Source organism: Dipodomys merriami, unplaced genomic scaffold (genome assembly GCF_024711535.1).
Source record: "Dipodomys merriami isolate MVZ:Mamm:240054 unplaced genomic scaffold, mDipMer1.0.p SCAF_456, whole genome shotgun sequence".
Classification (NCBI taxonomy): Eukaryota; Metazoa; Chordata; class Mammalia; order Rodentia; family Heteromyidae; genus Dipodomys; species Dipodomys merriami.
Window position 1 is genome coordinate 79,412 of NW_027206020.1, and position 15,215 is coordinate 94,626.

At 50.3% G+C, this 15,215-nt stretch overlaps 1 protein-coding gene and 1 long non-coding RNA gene across 8 annotated transcripts in view; one reads left to right on the forward strand and one right to left on the reverse strand.

Annotated features, from left to right (window-relative positions):
- The window catches only part of LOC138808565 (double-stranded RNA-specific editase 1), a 66,446-nt gene that overhangs the window by 32,862 nt on the left and 18,369 nt on the right, over positions 1-15,215 (forward strand). For 3 of the 7 annotated variants that reach the window (XR_011366507.1, XM_069994820.1, XM_069994824.1), the window contains exons 3-7: positions 108-4,413; positions 8,456-8,570; positions 10,612-10,780; positions 11,641-11,789; positions 12,750-12,918. Coding sequence is in view for 6 of the 7 variants with exons in the window: in XM_069994820.1 (XP_069850921.1) it covers positions 3,352-4,413; positions 8,456-8,570; positions 10,612-10,780; positions 11,641-11,789; positions 12,750-12,918 (1,664 nt within the window). In the remaining variant the exon portion in view is untranslated. The remainder of the gene's footprint in view (positions 1-107; positions 4,414-8,455; positions 8,571-10,611; positions 10,781-11,640; positions 11,790-12,749; positions 12,919-15,215) is intronic. The other 4 variants (XM_069994822.1, XM_069994823.1, XM_069994825.1 and 1 more) reach the window with 2 other exon arrangements.
- Positions 12,814-14,948, reverse strand: LOC138808566 (uncharacterized). Its single transcript, XR_011366508.1, has 3 exons — positions 14,908-14,948; positions 14,024-14,186; positions 12,814-13,500 (listed from the first exon to the last, which is right to left on the reverse strand). It is a non-coding gene; the product is annotated as an uncharacterized lncRNA (long non-coding RNA).

Genomic DNA, 15,215 nt, shown 5'->3' on the forward strand with positions numbered 1-15,215 from the left:
TTTGACTAATGAGACCAATTTGGTATTTCCTGAGATATGGGCTGTTGGCAGTGGCATGTGTGTTTTCTAGTAGGCATGACTATTTACTGTGGACGTTTTCCCTACAGCCACCTGTCTAGATTTTTCATTCCTCGTTATCGTCATGGGGCCACCATTTTTATTCCAGAAATACACCTCTAGGTGCCTCACAGAGCTGCATGTGAAGCCCTGTCACAGCGTGGTGCTAGAGTGACACTCTGAACGTGTCATGCAAAATGAAGAAAGCCTTGGAGACTGACCCAGCGGACGTACAGTTTGGGACGATGGTACATACAAGGCACCCTGCAAAGACAGTGGCGATTCCTGCATTTGGAGGGAAGGGTGCGCACAGGGTCTTCAGCTTAAAAACCTGGAATGACACTGCGGGCTAGTGTGGGCCAACATGCACTCTGGGCCCTCTCCCCTCCTACACACCCCCTCCCTGGGGCTGCCGGGATGGAGGGCCTTGAGAATGGACGTTCTCCCTTGATACTGTGAGGAGCCCACTGAGCTAACTTCTCATCTGCTAACCATCAGTCCGGGGAGCACGTGTATAAGTCAGGTCACAAGTACCCCAGACAGCAGCACGCATGCCAGGGAAGTGGCACAGAAGACTCCGCTTTTCTAGCTAACATAGGCGTGTGTCTCAGGAAGAACATGCCCACCTGTGTCCCACTGGAACCCATGACTTCACACACAGCTGGCCCTGCTTTATCTGATCGATACCCAGAGGCCAGTGGCACCCTGAGAGGCCTGAGGGGGAGGAGGGGGTGCTGTGGTGCCGAGGAGGTCTGGGGGTGGGCTCGGTCACACACTGCAGTATGCCAGCCCAGTGACCCCCCTGAGGGTGCTGCAGGTGTCCCCAAGGCCACCTGCCCAGGCTAGGTCTGTCACCTGCAGCTGCAGCCATCTTCTCCGAGCCCCTGGCAGCTCAGCCATTAGGAAGGTAAACTGCCAGAACAATTGTCACAGAAGGACTGGCTGCTGGATCTGTCAGCCCTGCACTTTTGATCATTTTGAAATCAGCAAAAAGTTTTATGATTCACTTCACATTTCTGATGTGCAGAGAGAAAACATATCTCCAAAGAGCTGTGAGAGGGCTCTCTGTTCCTTGTTTTAGTATTTTCTTTTTCTTAGCAGCATTTTGAATAAACAGAATATGAACAGTAACATGGTACTTCTGAAATGAATAATAACTGAGAATTAGTGTGAAATGTTATAGGAAGCATGTTTTTCTTCTACTCTCAAAACTATTTGTCAATTCAGTCCTGATGGTTATTATGTTTGAAAGGAAAGCATTTGGAAGTCATAAATGTTTGGTTAAATGCATGCCGGAATATGTTTATAACAATGTGATTTTTTTATGCTGGTAATTCTGTAAACAATATCTAGTATGTAATGTTCTCAGTCCGTTTACTAATCTTTCCATTCCATCTCTGCTCTTTTTAACCTTTTGTTCCCGGAGTACCGAAAGGAGTAACCTACCGGCCTTTTGCTGGAGGATGTTATAAATGGAAATTTAGGGTCCATTCCATCTACTTTGTCAGCTGGGAGAAGTGGTGTGTGTGTTAGGGAGAAGTTTCCCATGGGCTTTGTCCATCCAGTGTGATCATTGCTGTCTCTGGATGGCCATGGCCTTGGACATTCGCAATCCTTCACCCCACGGATAGACACCAAAGACCCAGGGTCTTAGCCACATTGACCTTTCTCGTAGGTTGTACTGACAAACAACACTTCCAGAGTTTTCAGTGTATTTAGCATAAGTAGAACTGCTTGTACATCCCACACTAGAAATAGACCCGAAAGCCACCATATCAGACCACATGTTCACAATTTTACAGAATATTTTGCTTAATATTTCTGTGAATATTTGGAAGCAACTGGTAAGTCATTTACAACATTGTGATACCCTAAGCCTTATGTGAAGGGCTTGTAAGCCTAACGGATGAAAAAGGAATTTTTTTTTTCAGACTGTTCAATCAACCTAAAGGAAGGAGTAAATGCTTTCATATCTTCCTTTTTATAAAATAGTTTTTGTTTGTTTGTTTTTTGTTTTTGAGATGATAGAGTCTCCCAAAGCTCACGCTGGCTTGGAGCCCTTGAGCCTCCTGCCTGAGCCTCTCAGGAACTGGGACTGGTATAGATTCTGTCCCCCATCCTCACTTCCCCTTTTAAAAATCAAAATGATGTCTATTTTACCAATTATCTTTATTAATTTTAAACATGAAATATCTTTAAAAGGGAAGATAAAAAAATCATTTTAAGCTTGGTAGGGTAGCCCAAACCTGTAATCCCAGCTAGGGAGGATTGAGGTTCACAGCCATCTGGGCGAAAGTTAGTAAGACCTTTTCTCAGTTAATAAGCGGGATGCGGTAGCATGCTACTGAAGCTGGCCCTGAGTACCAACAGGACAGCCTATCTGAAAAATAACTAAAGAAATAAGTGAAAGACTGTGGACGTAGCCTTGGCCTGCCATGCTGCTACCCAGGCATATGGCTTGAGTTCAAACCCTACTACCACCAAAACCAAGAATTACTTCAAAGTCACCAATTCATGGCAGACCCTGGAGGCAAAGACCAGCAGTAGAACACCTACTGCCAAAAAACTTAGATGCATTTATGAAGTTAAGAAATTGTAGCCTACAATTCTGTATTTTTCTCTTATATATATTTTTATCATAAATATTCCCAAATACGATGAAAAATCAAATCAATACTAAAAAGTAAAGCCATATTCTTTTTTTTTTTTTTTTTTAATTTTTTTTTTTTTGGTCCGGTCGTGGGGCCTGAACTCTGGGCCTGGGCGCTGTCCCTCAGCTCTTCAGCTCAAGGCTAGCGCTCTACCACTTGAGCCACAGCGCCACTTCCGGCTTTTTTCTTTTTGCTTATGTGGTGCTGAGGAATCGAACCCAGGGCTTCAGGCATGCAAGGCAAGCGCTCTACCACTGAGCCACCTTCCCAGCCCCTAAAGCCATATTCTTAAAAAAATTTTAAGTCATAATACTCTACATAATGACAGTTTCTATGACCAATTCATAAATCAAATAATCACGTGTGTTGATTTGATACTTTAAACCTTAGACACAAACTTGGGAATGTGTGTTTTAAATTGTGCTTCCTCTTTTGAGAGATGCTGCGGTCAGTGTGGGAACACTTGGCCTTGACAGGGAAGGCTGAGAGAAAATGTATGTGTCTGCACACGGCTGTATTCCACGCAGAAGCTGTTTGTGTACTAACTAGCAGAGGGAGTAGCTCCTAGGCAGCGAACCTCAAATCACTCATTTCAGCTGAGGCCGAGAGTTCTTTGAGCTGAGACATAGTTCCTCGTGTTTGCATGAGCAAGGCAATGCATACGCACACATCACTTACCCAGTTACAAAGAAATAAAGGAATCTATAAATTTTGCATTTACAAGATCCTGCAACGAAGGCGTTGTAAGTTACTCTTTCTGGGCACCGCAGGTTCCAGCAGCACTGATGTTAAGGAAAACCGCAATCGGGACAACGTGCCCCCCAGGGACAGCAGTGCACCCGGTCCTGGCGAGGGCACACAGCTCTCCAACGGGGGCGGCGGCAGCACCAGCCGGAAGCGGTCCCTGGAGGAGGGCAGTAATGGCCACTCCAAGTACCGCCTGAAGAAGCGGAGGAAAACTCCTGGGCCTGTGCTGCCCAAGAACGCCTTGATGCAGCTGAATGAGATCAAGCCTGGCTTACAGTACATGCTGCTGTCTCAGACGGGGCCTGTGCACGCCCCGCTGTTTGTCATGTCTGTGGAGGTGAATGGCCAGGTGTTTGAGGGGTCTGGCCCCACAAAGAAGAAGGCAAAACTCCACGCTGCCGAGAAGGCCTTGAGGTCTTTTGTTCAGTTTCCCAATGCCTCCGAGGCCCACCTGGCCATGGGCAGAACCCTGACTGTGAACGCCGACTTCACGTCTGACCAGGCCGACTTCCCCGACACGCTCTTCAATGGCTTTGAGACGCCGGACAAGTCAGAGCCGCCCTTCTATGTGGGTTCCAACGGAGACGACTCTTTCAGCTCCAGCGGGGACCTCAGCCTGTCGGCGTCCCCAGTGCCTGCCAGCCTCGCCCAGCCCCCCCTGCCCATCCCCCCTCCGTTCCCACCCCCGAGTGGGAAGAACCCCGTGATGATCTTGAATGAGCTGCGCCCAGGGCTCAAATACGACTTCCTCTCCGAGAGCGGGGAGAGCCACGCCAAGAGCTTCGTCATGTCCGTGGTCGTGGACGGTCAGTTCTTCGAAGGCTCTGGGAGAAACAAGAAGCTCGCCAAGGCCCGGGCTGCCCAGTCTGCCCTGGCCACTATCTTCAATATGCACTTGGACCAAACACCGTCTCGCCAGCCTGTCCCCAGCGAAGGGCTCCAGTTGCACTTGCCGCAGGTAAGGAAGGGTATGTGCTGTAAAGCCAGTGGCATTGCCCTTGGTGACACTTTGATGCTGCTACCTTGGGCTTCCGGTGTTGCCTGGGACCCCGCGTCCTCAGCAGAAATAGGACTGTCACCAGGGAGTCCAGCCAGGGACTCTCCTCGCTGACCATGGTCAGATGGTCCCTGAGAAGCATGGTGGCCTCCTGCTGCGAGGTGGGGTTGTACTGGTGTAGGCACAGTCCACTTGAGATCCACACCGCCCTCCCCGCTCAGCTGGACGTGGTAGCATGCTACTGAAGCAGGCCATTACCCCACACCAAGTGTTTGTCAAGAGAAGGGCAGGCGAGCCCCAAACACTGGACCTTTGTCTCCAGTAGGTAGTTTTATCTTTGAATGGTCATTGCAGGGGGCAGTCTTCTGTATAAACTAAGAGCTGCTGGCCAGCTCACCAGTGGAAACCCACGTGGGGTCGCTGCTGTGTGCTCCCAAGTCACAGGCTGCATTTCTAAGGCCAGGAGCTGGGCTTGGAGAAGCAGCTGTGGTGGTGGGGAGCGGTGGTCTTGAATCTGCTGGCTTCCGGGCGTCTCTGTGCGCCCATGTCCCACCAGGCACCCATGGGGCTTCTCTACTCCAGCTGGCTGTGAGCAGCTATGCTGACGTTTGTCTCCCACCCAGTGGCATCAGAAGATAGGGGTTCTCTGGGGCTCAGGTCTGTGGGCCCCACCATGTTCACTAGGTCTTGCTTCTCTTCTTGGAAACCCAAAACTCTGCTGGTCTGTTGTTTTAAAAAAATTTATGCTTAGCCGGGCGCTGGTGGCTCACGCCTGTAATCCTAGCTACTCAGGAGGCTGAGATCTGAGGATCGAGGTTCAAAGCCAGCCCGGGCAGGAGAGACCGTGAGACTCCTATCTCCAATAAACCACCAGAAAACCGGAAGTGGCGCTGTAGCTCAAGTGGTAGAGCGCTCGTCTTGAGCTGAAGAGCTGAGGGACAGCACCCAGGCCCAGAGTTCAAGCCCCACGACCGACCAAAAAAAAAAAAAAAAAAATTTATGCTTTTGACTTTCTTCTGTGTGGCTTCCTTTTTACCTAAAAAGCTGTCTAGTGGAATCTAGCCACGGGGAGGGGCATGGATGGCAGGGTCCTCCACTGCTTTCCTCCAGATCTTTAATGTGCAGGTAACACACACTACATTTGGCCAGAGTGAATCAAGCACTCCATGGACAGCTTGCCTTTTTCTGCGTCCAGGTGTGTGAGGCCACCTCTCTCCTGCCTGTGACGCAGCTAGAGGTGTCTCATGCAGCTGGGTCTGAGCTGACCATAGCTCTCAGTTTTAAAAGAAGGAAACTACCAGATACAACACGAGCTGAAAGGAACACAGAAGTATTTTACTGTTCGTTTGTTTGTTTGTTTTAGGATCTAAGTATTTCCTACTCTATTAACTCCTTTTGGTCATTCCTCCAAGAATTGCCAGGGCCTGCGTAACTTTACAAACCAGGCTCTAGGTCCCCGGTGATTTTTTTATTTTTAGGCTTATTAGTGGGTAAAATATTCAGCCTGAGTTTGTCAGACCAACTGAAGTGACTTGTCCCCTCTTAATGTTCATGGAGTGGGGTCAGACCACTGAAGCCACTTCAGCTACTCTGGAGCCCACGTACCAGAGGCTTTGCAGTGTTACCGGGAGCCCCTAAGGGAGAAGGCCTTAGCCAGCTTCCTAGTATGGCTGCCCGTTGTAGGGCTTCTGGTGGAAGGACTAAATCTCTGGCCTAAAAGGCAGGGGTCCTGGGAGGGACCTGGATGGCAGGGCCCCTCTGCACCTTCTGAGGCTACTGAGCACCAGAGCCTGGACTCCAGTCCAGAGCCACCCGCGTGGGGGCGGTGAGCTGGGTCTCCTGCCGCTGCTCAGTGGTCCTGCCACCTCTGTGCCTTCCGGAGCGCCCTGGCAGCGCGACTCTTTCTTCAGAGTACCTGGGGGTGGTCTTCCAGGACCAGTCCTGGGAGGGTCATGCTGGGGTTCAATGCCTTTTCACTACAAGTTTCAAATGCACATTCAAGAGTGGAAGCAAGCTTAGCTTTTTCCTGGTGTGAGCCTGGAAGGATTCAGGACAGGTGTTCCTGGTCTTCTACCGTTCTGCCTTCCTGGGCTTCAGGGCGTGGGGGGAGGGTTCTAAAATCAGACAGCAGTGGCTGCGTGATAACTGGTGCCCTGCTGTAGTGCACCCTGCCCACATGGCACTGTTGAGTCTTGTCCTGGAGCCCTGTGTGTGCCTGAGGCTGAGCAGTGCTGCTGGGATGTGTGGCTTGGCTTTTAGGAGCACGCTGCTTTGTCATTCCACTCACCCCTCCAGTTTAGAGGGCAGTCACTTCATGAACCACAGGGGGTATGAGCTGCCCGGGTGTCTCATGGCTACACAGGCTCTGGGTTCCGGCGAAGGCCACCAGCTCCTGTCCTCTGCAGGAGACCCGCTGAGTGCTTGCAGAGAGGCTTGGCCTTCTGCAGAGCGGGAGCTGGCATTTCCCAGGTGTGTCCGGCATGTCTACTGTCATTTTCCCACTGAGTAAATTCGAAGGCATTGTCCTGTGTCTGGCATCCTGACTCTGGACGGCTCTTGCAGCCCACTTCTGTCCAATCCTTCTCCTCACCCGTGTCATGTGTGTGTTGCTACTGTTCCTTTGAGGTCACGAGAACCTGGCCACAGGCTCTTGTCACTCTGAACCTGTGCAGCCACCCTTTGAGGCTCACTGGTGACTTCTGGTGCGGAGACAGGTGGAGAACATCCTGCCAACAGCATTATTGCAAATAGGCTGTCCGCTAGAACGAGCGTGACTTTCCTGGTTATTCTGGAAGTCTTTTGTTAAGGGCAACATTAGGTTTGCCAGTGGCAGTGCGATTGTCTGGACGTGTGTGTAAGGTTAGTAGTATGTTGGTCTCATTTGGCTCATCAAACCTCGACCCAACAGCCATTGTCCCAAGCACTGGAGACTCATCATTTCCAAGACCTAAACCACCAGAGAAAGACTACAAAAGCCAGGCGCCTGTAGCTCACATCCGTAACTCTAGCTGCTCAAGAAGCTGAGATCTGAGGATTGCAATTTGAAGCCAGGCTGGGCAGAAAAGTCCCCGTGAGACTCTTATCTCCAATAAACTACTCAAAAAAGTCAGAAGTGGTGCCGTGGCTGAAGTGGTATAGTCGGCCCTGAGTTAAGCCCCAAGACTGGCCAAAAACAAAAAAAGAAAGACTGCAAAATCTGAGAAATGTGTTTCCTCTGTGACGCCCCCCACCTTTAGACAGGCATTTCCAGCACTGTGTCCAGACCCTCCCTCCTGAGCACCGGTGTGTGTGCCGTCGTGTCATTCATCCCAGGGAGAGCCCTTCTCGGGCTCCAGGACGTGCCCGGAGCTCACGCGTGTGAGTGAGCCCGGCCAGCCTTTGTGGGTGCGGGGACACAGGGACACCCAGCAGCGGCCGGTGTGCCTTTGAGGGCAAGGTTCTGTGCAAACATCTTTTTTCAGTTGCACTTCCAGGCTGCCCTTGGCCACACTGCTGCCCACTGCTGGCCTCAGACCCTTGAGGGGGCCAGGAGAGGAGCCTCTCTGCTGTCTCTAAAAATGCAACCAGGGGAGTCCAGCCTCTGCGTGCGGCAGAGCAGCGTGGGGTGGGAAGCGGAGTGCAGGCCTCTCTGTGCCTCAGTTTCCCCATGTGAGATCGGGCTCTGTGTGTGTGAGGATTGGGGGGGTAGGACTCCCAGCCAGAGCCTTGAAAGAGCCTGAGGCATCTGTTTCCAAAGAATGTTTTGAGAGCAATGTGTGCATGTGTGCATACTGATACATATCATGTATGTACACATACACATGCATGCACACCCATGTGCACACATACACATGCCCACACACGTGCACACTTGCTTGTTGGCTTTACCCTTAATGGTTTTCTGGAGGAGAAGCGGTGTGCATCCCTGTGTAACTCACAGTGCGTGTTGGTGGGAGGTGGGAGGGAGGGCTGGACGCAGCCCGGGAACACACTGACTCTAACCTTGCTCTCTGTGCCTCACCAGGTGTTGGCAGATGCTGTCTCACGCCTGGTTCTGGGTAAGTTTGGTGACCTGACGGAAAACTTCTCCTCGCCTCACGCACGCAGGAAAGTGCTTGCTGGAGTGGTCATGACAACAGGTAAGTGTGTTATGCTCTATCTGCATGCCCGCTCCCATGTTTGACAATTGTGAGATGCTGTCAGTCTGGAGAGGCCCTGTGACACCACCGGGAATTACTTTCTATGCCTGTGCCTGTGTAGGGACAGCATCTCCGTGTGCAGGTAGAGGGGCAGCAGCTGCTGAACACAGGCATAGGAATGCGCCTTTTCCCTGTCGGGGCTGAGGCGTAGCTCAGTGGGAGCTCACTTGCTTTGCAGACAGAAAGCCAGACTTCATTCCCCAGCACCAACAAAGTAATAAAACCTTCTTTGTTAAACTGGGGTTAGAGCTCAGAGCCTCTTCTAGGGCAGGCATCCCACTACTGAGCCACACCTGTAGTCCTGTTTGCCCAGGTTATTTTTAAGATGAGGTCTCACTTCCTGTCTAGGCACATACCTAGCCTGCAGTCTACTGATTCATGCTTCCTGCAGTTGCTGGATGACGGCACATGACAGCTTCCCTCGGTTGAGAGGGAATCTTGCAGACTTTCCTACCTGAGCTGACCTAGAGCCATGGACCTTCCAGACCCAGCCTCTCGTGCAGCTGTCTGACAGGCGCATGCCACCGTGCTCACTATGGGTCTCTTGAACTTCTCTGTCTGGCCTGGCTTTAACCCACAATCCTTCAGTTCTTAGTCTCCCAATTAGCTACAAGATTACAAACTTGAGACACTGCCACCTGACTAAATACTCAGCTTTTTGACCTGAGTCTTGCCTTTGGAGAAAGCATACTGTGTTGTCTTCAATTATGTGATTGGCCTCAATTTGCTCAGGGAACAGCACACTACTGACTTGCTTGCGTTTCAGCTGGAAATCGTCTGCATTCTCAGTTAAGTGTTATTTCTGCCAGATCTGTGTGGCTCCAACAGGACATCTAGATAGACCACAAAGTCTGTGGGGGAAAACACATTTCAGGATAGTAGTCTCCCCATTAGATTATTTAGAAGTTTCCAGCAGTGAAGGAACTGCTGCCCTCCTCCTTTATACCCACGGAGTGGGTACAGCATCATCTCCGTGGTTGCTAAGGCCAAGGATGAAGAGCCGCACGCTTGACCAGTGCCTGGCTCCCGGGGGTGGGGGGGCAGCGTGGGACGGTCTTGGCCTAGCCTGGATAGGAATGTAGGCCGCAGAGCAGAGAGGTGGAGCTGGAGGAAGAAGGCGCACCAGCCAGGGAGACCCCCTCCCCCATTCTCCATGCTAGTAACCTTGTCATCTCCCGTGCAGTGGCTCTGCCGGCTCTGTGCCGGGAGTGTGAGCCTGCTGGGAGGCCACACGCAGGGTTCTTTTGCAAGGCCAGGGATGGAACCCAGGCCTCCCGCCAGCCAGCCTCTGCCGTGAGTCACACCCAGCCTTCACTTACGTCCATGTGTCCTGTCTGGGTCAGTGACCTCGCAAGGCTGGTACCCGAGCAAGCCCTCTCCGGAGGTCACTCCCCCTTAGCTGCCTTCAAGCCATTCTTCCCAACTTTTACAGGGTTTTTGTTTTCGGCAAGGGGGGAAGAGGGGAGTATTTTTGTTTTGAATAACAGGTGTTTGAACTCATAACTTTGTCCTTACTGAGCTGGTCCCGAGCCACGCCCTCAGTCCTCTTTGCCTTAGTTATTTTTCAGGTAAGGCCTTGCATTCTTGCCCAGGGCTGGCCTAGGACTGTGATCCTCCTGCTGCCTGTGCTCTCCCCAGAGCTGGGACATCAGGAGCACACCATCATCTGTGGCTTATTAGCAAAATAGGGTCTTGCTAATTTGTTGCCTGTGCTAGTTTCAAACCACAATCCTAATTTCACTTTACACAAGCAGCTGGGATTACAGAAATGGACCACCTGACCTCTCTGTATTGCTTTGAATCTTCATTTGGGAGGTTCCTTTCAGGACAGTTAGTACCTTTGCATAGTGCTCCCTGCCTAGATGCCAGGGGTGTGTGCTCCAGGGAAAAGGCTGTATTAAGAATGGGAACTCAGGGAGGGGTCTGAATGGTCTCACAGCCCACGTCTCTGTGCGACACCAGCTGCTCTCCTGTCTTTCAGGCACAGACGTCAAAGACGCCAAAGTGATAAGTGTTTCAACAGGGACAAAGTGTATCAACGGTGAATACATGAGTGACCGTGGCCTCGCGCTGAATGACTGCCATGCAGAGATAATCTCCCGGCGGTCCCTGCTCAGATTCCTCTATGCACAACTTGACCTTTACTTAAAGTAAGTTCAGCAGCAAACAAAAAGGAAGCTATTTTGTGTGTATGTGCTGGTCCTGGGGCTTGAACTCAGGGTCTGGTCACTGTCCCTGAGCTTTTTTGCTCAAGGCTAGTGCTCTACCACTTTAGCCACATTCCACTTCCACTTCTGGTTAATTGGAGATAAGTCTCACAGACTTTCCTGCCTGGGATGGTTTCAAACTGCAGTCCTCGGACCCCTTATCCTCCCAAGTAGCAAGGATTACAGGCGTGAGCTACTGGCACCTGAGAAGGAACCTGTTTTTAGTATCTTCTATCAGAAAACAATACAGAGTTTTTTGTTCCTGTATACCCTGAGAAGTTCTCAAAATGCTAGCTGTATTAGTAATACTGAGGCTGAGTCCTGTTCTCCTATGACGTGCATTAGACCCTGCTCTCCTGTGCTGCTGACTGAATCTCATTCTTCCATGATACTCCATCATGAAATAGAGTGGACTAAACTTAAAAATACATGCACATGTATGCCTGAGGTAGGCATTCATATGGAACATAGTCCATGTTTGAGACCCTGTGATTTTTTTTTTCAGTATGGATAAAAACAAGATTTCCTAAATACCCCATAATGGTGGTTCTCATTCTAATCTGGTCAGAACAAATCATGGACCTGACTGCTTTTCTTAGTAAGACCATTTCCTCCCTGTTGTCTTTCTGCTGTGAAATCATGACTGAGGAGTGGTGGCCTACAGTTAGTGACACGTCTGGTAGGGAATGGACCTGAGCTATTGACGCCCATAGACATGTCTAGCAGAGATTCTAGATCAAGCTCAGACGCCAAATGCTAATGATACAGCTTTCAACATCTCTTTTGTACCTTTTCTCATGCAGTAGCAAGGATGATCAGAAAAGGTCCATCTTTCAGAAGTCGGAGCGAGGTGGATTCCGCCTGAAGGACACCGTGCAGTTCCATCTGTACATCAGCACGTCGCCCTGCGGGGACGCCAGAATCTTCTCTCCCCACGAGCCAGTGCTAGAGGGTATGAGGGCAGCCTCCAGCAGTCCATAGGCCTCAGGAAGATCTATCACATGTAGACAGATGCCACATACTGTGGGTGTGGGTGCAATGTGGGGTCTGGGGAGCATGGATTATTTCTTCTCTATGAAGTTTAATTAGTAAATTGTAAATTAAAATGCAGATTTTAATTCTGATTTGGCTAATTTCTGATTAGCCCAGTAATTAGAATGGAGGGGAGATAAGAGATCAAAACGAGAACCCTACTTAACCCACCTCTGGGTCAGACGACTATGGTCCTTCATTTTTCTGGTGAGCTATGGAAGTGGGAGGCTGCTCTCCCAGAAGCCAGTGGAGGCTGGTGCCATGAGACACTGCTGGCCGCACAGGCTTCACCCCGAAGGCCAGGCCAGCCTTGGCGTCACAGCGTTCACAGCCATCTGCTCCCATGCCTGAGCATCATTATGTATTCTGTGTAGGACATTTGATCCCATTGTTTCCCTTGATGATAAAGGCAGTAGACTTACTGTGGACACTTGCTAAATATTTTCAAAATATGAAAAGGGAAATAAAAATCACCCATGTTTATATGACCCCAGAATGACCATACTTCCCATAGATTTATTCCTGCATATGTCTACATGAGGGTTCAAGTACAACGAACACCAACTATCTGTCACTCAGAATTAGTAGATGTTAGCATTTTGTCCTGTTTGCTTCCACTCATCATTGATGACAGAAAAAACTATTTCAGTCAAAATGCTAACTGCCTTCTCCTAAACCCCACGGAGACCACTTTTGTAAATTTGGCTTGTATCACATCCTTTTAAATCAGTTTTATAATTTATAAATTATATTGTATGTGTATTGTACATGACACAAGCGTGTGTATAAGCTGTTTTAAGTTCATAGGGCATCGTTAGATCTGCTGCACAGTAAGTTGATAGCTTACTCCCTGTGGGTCTGAACCTTTTATTTCTCTTAGAGCCAGCAGACAGACATCCAAATCGTAAAGCAAGGGGACAACTACGGACCAAAATTGAGTCTGGAGAGGGGACAATCCCTGTGCGCTCCAACGCCAGCATCCAGACCTGGGATGGGGTGCTGCAGGGTGAAAGGCTGCTCACCATGTCCTGTAGTGACAAGATAGCTCGGTAAGGCCCGAAGGCCCCTGCTGCACGGGGTGAGTCCTTCCAGCCGCCCCGCTGCGTGTGTAACTCCTTCTAGCTACCCTCTGCATGATGTCGCCCCGCTGCATGGTGTGAGTCCTTCAAGCCACCCTGTCGTATGTGAGTCCTTCCAGGCAACTTGTTGCATTTGTGAGTCTTTCCAACTTCCCTTTTCCAGAACTGTTTGGAGTTGGGCACTATTCCCTGCTTGGGTACTTATCCCAAGAGTTCTCTGAAGGTGGCCCCTGCGAGGGCGATGGCACAGGAGGCTCACTGCCTCTTTATAGCCAGCACGTCTTTTCATTCATTCATGGACTTGGGGTTAGGGTGATTGTGCCGAACATGCTACAGACTGTGGTATTTTAAACTATTGGTTCCCAAAGGAAAGCACAGAGAATCTCCTTGTCTGCGGCAGGTGTTTGATTCTTGACTGATACACTTGCAGCTAAAAAGTGTCCTCTTAGCACTGCTTTTGCTGCACCCCATAGTTCTGGTATGTTGAGTTCATCTTCCTGCATCCAAAGTGTTTTATCATTTCCCTTATAGCTTCTTTAATTCATTGGCAATCTAAAAGAAATTTCCCTGTTACTCTCAGCTACTTCAGGTCCAAGACAGACTACTTTATAGAGAAAAGGTTTGAGGGGAGATTGAAAGTCCTACACAGGTAGCAACTCTGCACCCCACACAGAGCACAAGGGTAGCAAGCTCTGATGAGGACACCGTAGATGGCTTCACCTCATGGATAACAATGGCAGGTGCTCCATCAGACAGCAGGCCAGAGCGTAATGCCAGTGTCAGATGCAGGCTTGCATCATAACCCGCTCACAAGAATTAACCAAGGGTCCCCAAAGGCTGTCTTCCATGGTGAGTGCCCTCTGACCTCTAAGCTCCACCACCTATCTCCTTCCACGTCACCTCAGCAAGACCTGGCTTCCCTCCTCTCACTGCATCTCGCCGAGACTGGTTTCCCACACATGGACCCTCACTGTGCAAGCCTCCACCAAACCGCAGCAGGTGGTTTATGGTTTTTACACTAACGTTTATAAGATAGTAGGCCCATGGTTTTCCTAAACCTTGCAGATTCTCTTACCTGGTTTTGGAATCAATGTTATACGAGTCTGGTTGAGTGAGGCTTTCTTCTTATTGCTCTTCCCCAGCCCCTCCTAAGATACAGTGTGCAGAACGCAGAGAAATGACCAGTCCCCAAGTTATGGTGGCTGTTGTTGCCCTCATAGCTGTCAGTGTCATTTTGGCTGAAGATAGATCCAGGAGTTTCCGTTAGAATTTCAGGTCCTTTTCTGGTTACTAATTCCTTAAAATTTGGTCTATGTAGTTAAAATATTGAGCCTTTATACTATTCTAGAACTTGGGGGTTTAAGGCGGCTTTGAACTAGCAAGTTGATGGGTTATGGACGCAGGCAGAGGGTGTGGGAACGCGGTGGAATCACAGTGAATGGCCGTGAGGGTGAGAAGAGAGGAGGGCCAGAGTGTGTCCGGGAGGAAGGATGCTCGAGGTCAGCCCAGCAGTTCCTTCTCCTCCCATTCCAGACCTGGGCTGCCCGGAGGAGAGGCTAAAAGCAAGTGGCAATCTGTGTTGGAAAGTCAGAACTGGTGTACTGACTCATAAGGTCTGTGCCCCTTGTCTTGTACTTAACCCACAGCCTTGGGCACAAACACAGATGAGCAGAGGCAAGGCAGTATCAGAGTGGCTGAGGAAAGCCACGATTCCTACTAGTATAGATGTCCAAAACAATGCCAGTTGGCTAAAGCCCTGTCTCTGTCCAGGGACCCCTGTGGAAGAGGCAAGTGGGCTGGGCAGGGCTGAGCCATTTTCCACACAGAGGGTACCACAGGTGGGGAACAAATTGCTGTGGTAGATGATGGGGGTGGGGGGAGAATGCAGTGTCTATCCATGTGTCCTGCCAACGGGCTGGCAGACTGGCAGTGAAGGCTCTGGGATATGGGGAGGCTTACCTGGGGTTGGGAGTTGTGGGCATGCGGAGAGCCTGGGCTCTGGTCACTGTAGCCTGGGTCTCTGGCTGCAAGGGATTGTGACTCACACACAGCCAGATGAGATCAGGGGGCTTGGTGAGTGCAGAAGACAGGCAGGGGAGGTAGGCAGCAGGAAACAGGGGCTTCTGGTAGCGGTTAGCAGCATAGGGAACCTGGGCGGGGGCTCCCCAAAAGGGCATGCTACACGGTTGTTCATTTTGAGGGGCCTATGTGACTGTCTTTGGTTGATCTGGTTGGGTTGAGAGTTGGAAGCAGGTCTGGGGCCACGC